This window comes from Orycteropus afer, unplaced genomic scaffold, assembly GCF_000298275.1.
Source record: "Orycteropus afer afer isolate SDZICR_OR568_19922 unplaced genomic scaffold, OryAfe1.0 scaffold00026, whole genome shotgun sequence".
Classification (NCBI taxonomy): Eukaryota; Metazoa; Chordata; class Mammalia; order Tubulidentata; family Orycteropodidae; genus Orycteropus; species Orycteropus afer.
Genome location: NW_006921613.1, coordinates 17,430,269 through 17,431,987, shown reverse-complemented (window position 1 = coordinate 17,431,987; position 1,719 = coordinate 17,430,269). Strand labels below are relative to the sequence as shown.

Below are 1,719 nucleotides of genomic sequence, written 5' to 3'. Positions count from 1 at the left end.
TTGTGATATATTCTTGTCAGAGTGGTACCAGGTAACCAAAACAGATCCCATTCAGGCTTTTCTGGAAAGTTGATATGGTTGCAATGAAAAGGACCCATTTGTGATAATGCTTTTAAGCAACTTCTGAATAATATAAGTATTACTTATTATGTACATTATCTCATGACATCCTTACAACAGCCCTGCCAGGTGGGCAGATTTTGGGGGGCCCAAGTGCAGTATGGGCCATTTACCCCTTGGTTCCCTGAGGGGGTGCTAGAGTGAGACTCCCCAGTATTGCTGCCAAAGGGATCTAGGCCAGCCCCACTTACCAGTTTGTGCAATGAGGGCCACCTTCTTCAGGGTAGGCAGAAATGCATGGACTGGAGCATGGAAATGCAGGATGATGATGAAGGGCTGCCCCCTCCTTACAATTAGGCGACGGGAGCTAATGGCCTTGGTGTGGTGCTCTTCATTGTTTCTTGCTGCCTGGAAGTCACACCTTTTGATACTCAGGGCTGTTAGGGAGAAGACAGAAATCGTGGAGACTAGGTAAGAGTGACGACACAAGTAAAAGCAGAGAGTTTGGAGTCAGATACCAGGGTTCAAATCCTTGGCTCAACTACTTACCAGCTACGCAACTTCAGTCAAATAATTTAACCATTTTGAGCTTCAGTTTTCTCTCCTTAAAATTATTCTCTTTTCTTACAGTGTTGTTATATGGACTAAATAAGGTAAGGTATACGTAGTGAAGTCAATTACTTAACAAGGCCCTTCTAGCCATAGTCCTCCATTTTGTGAGGTATTGTAAATCCTAGCCTCTATGTCTATGGTTATGGTCTCATTTTGGAGTGAGTTGTCCATTATTTTACTGATGCAGGATTAGGGTGAGACGTATCTGTAGTGAGTCCTGCCTTACTAGACGTGTGACTCAAGTCACCACCATTAGTTTTCTTAATGGCATATGTATGAATGCTCTGGCAAGGTTCATGGTCTTGCTCCAGATCCTGCATCTGATTCATTATCATTTCACCCCTGGTTCTTGGGACTTGAGACAGCTGACAGTCATCTGACCTGCTGATTGGGTTCATCAGCCCCTGCAAGCACATGAGTGAGGGGAATCCTCCAGACTGACACCTGATCCATGGATTTGCAACTTGTCAGGCTCCATGGCCACATGAGCCATTTTGTTGGCAGTTTGTGAGTTCTGTGACATGTTACAGGTAAATACAGAACTCTAAGACAGGAGGGAGAGTAATGAGGGGAGGAGATGGAGGTGATATTAGAGATGATGGAGTGGTACAGCAGTTTGGAAAAGCTGGGCATTTGGGACATCTTTAACCTCCACCTCATAGGGACCAGCCTTGTGCTGATCCTTCTAAAAGGAATTATTTGAGAAATATATAATATGCTTAGCACAGTGCCAGATATAATTGTTGCTGTTAGTTGATGGTGAGTTGGTTCTGATCCACGGAGACCTTATGTACAACTGAACGAAATGTTGCCCAGACACATTACCTAATGCCGCTCTGACAAGAAATATACCACAAATGGAATGGCCTTAACAAACAGGAGTTTATTCTTTTATTTATTTATTTTTATTGTGATTTGGGTGAAAGTTGACAGAGAAAATTCACTTTCCATACAGCACTTCCCATACACTTTGTCTCATGACATTGACCACAATTTACCACAATACAACAGCTTCCCTCCTACTTCTTCCCGATAATTACCTCTTCC

The 1,719-nt window shown here is 43.2% G+C and overlaps 1 protein-coding gene across 1 annotated transcript in view; it reads right to left on the bottom strand.

Annotated features, from left to right (window-relative positions):
• The window catches only part of EPB42 (erythrocyte membrane protein band 4.2), a 30,025-nt gene that overhangs the window by 22,277 nt on the left and 6,029 nt on the right, over positions 1 to 1,719 (bottom strand). Inside the window, exon 2 of the mRNA XM_007935266.1 lies at positions 312 to 497. Coding sequence (XP_007933457.1) covers positions 312 to 497 — 186 coding nt within the window. The remainder of the gene's footprint in view (positions 1 to 311; positions 498 to 1,719) is intronic.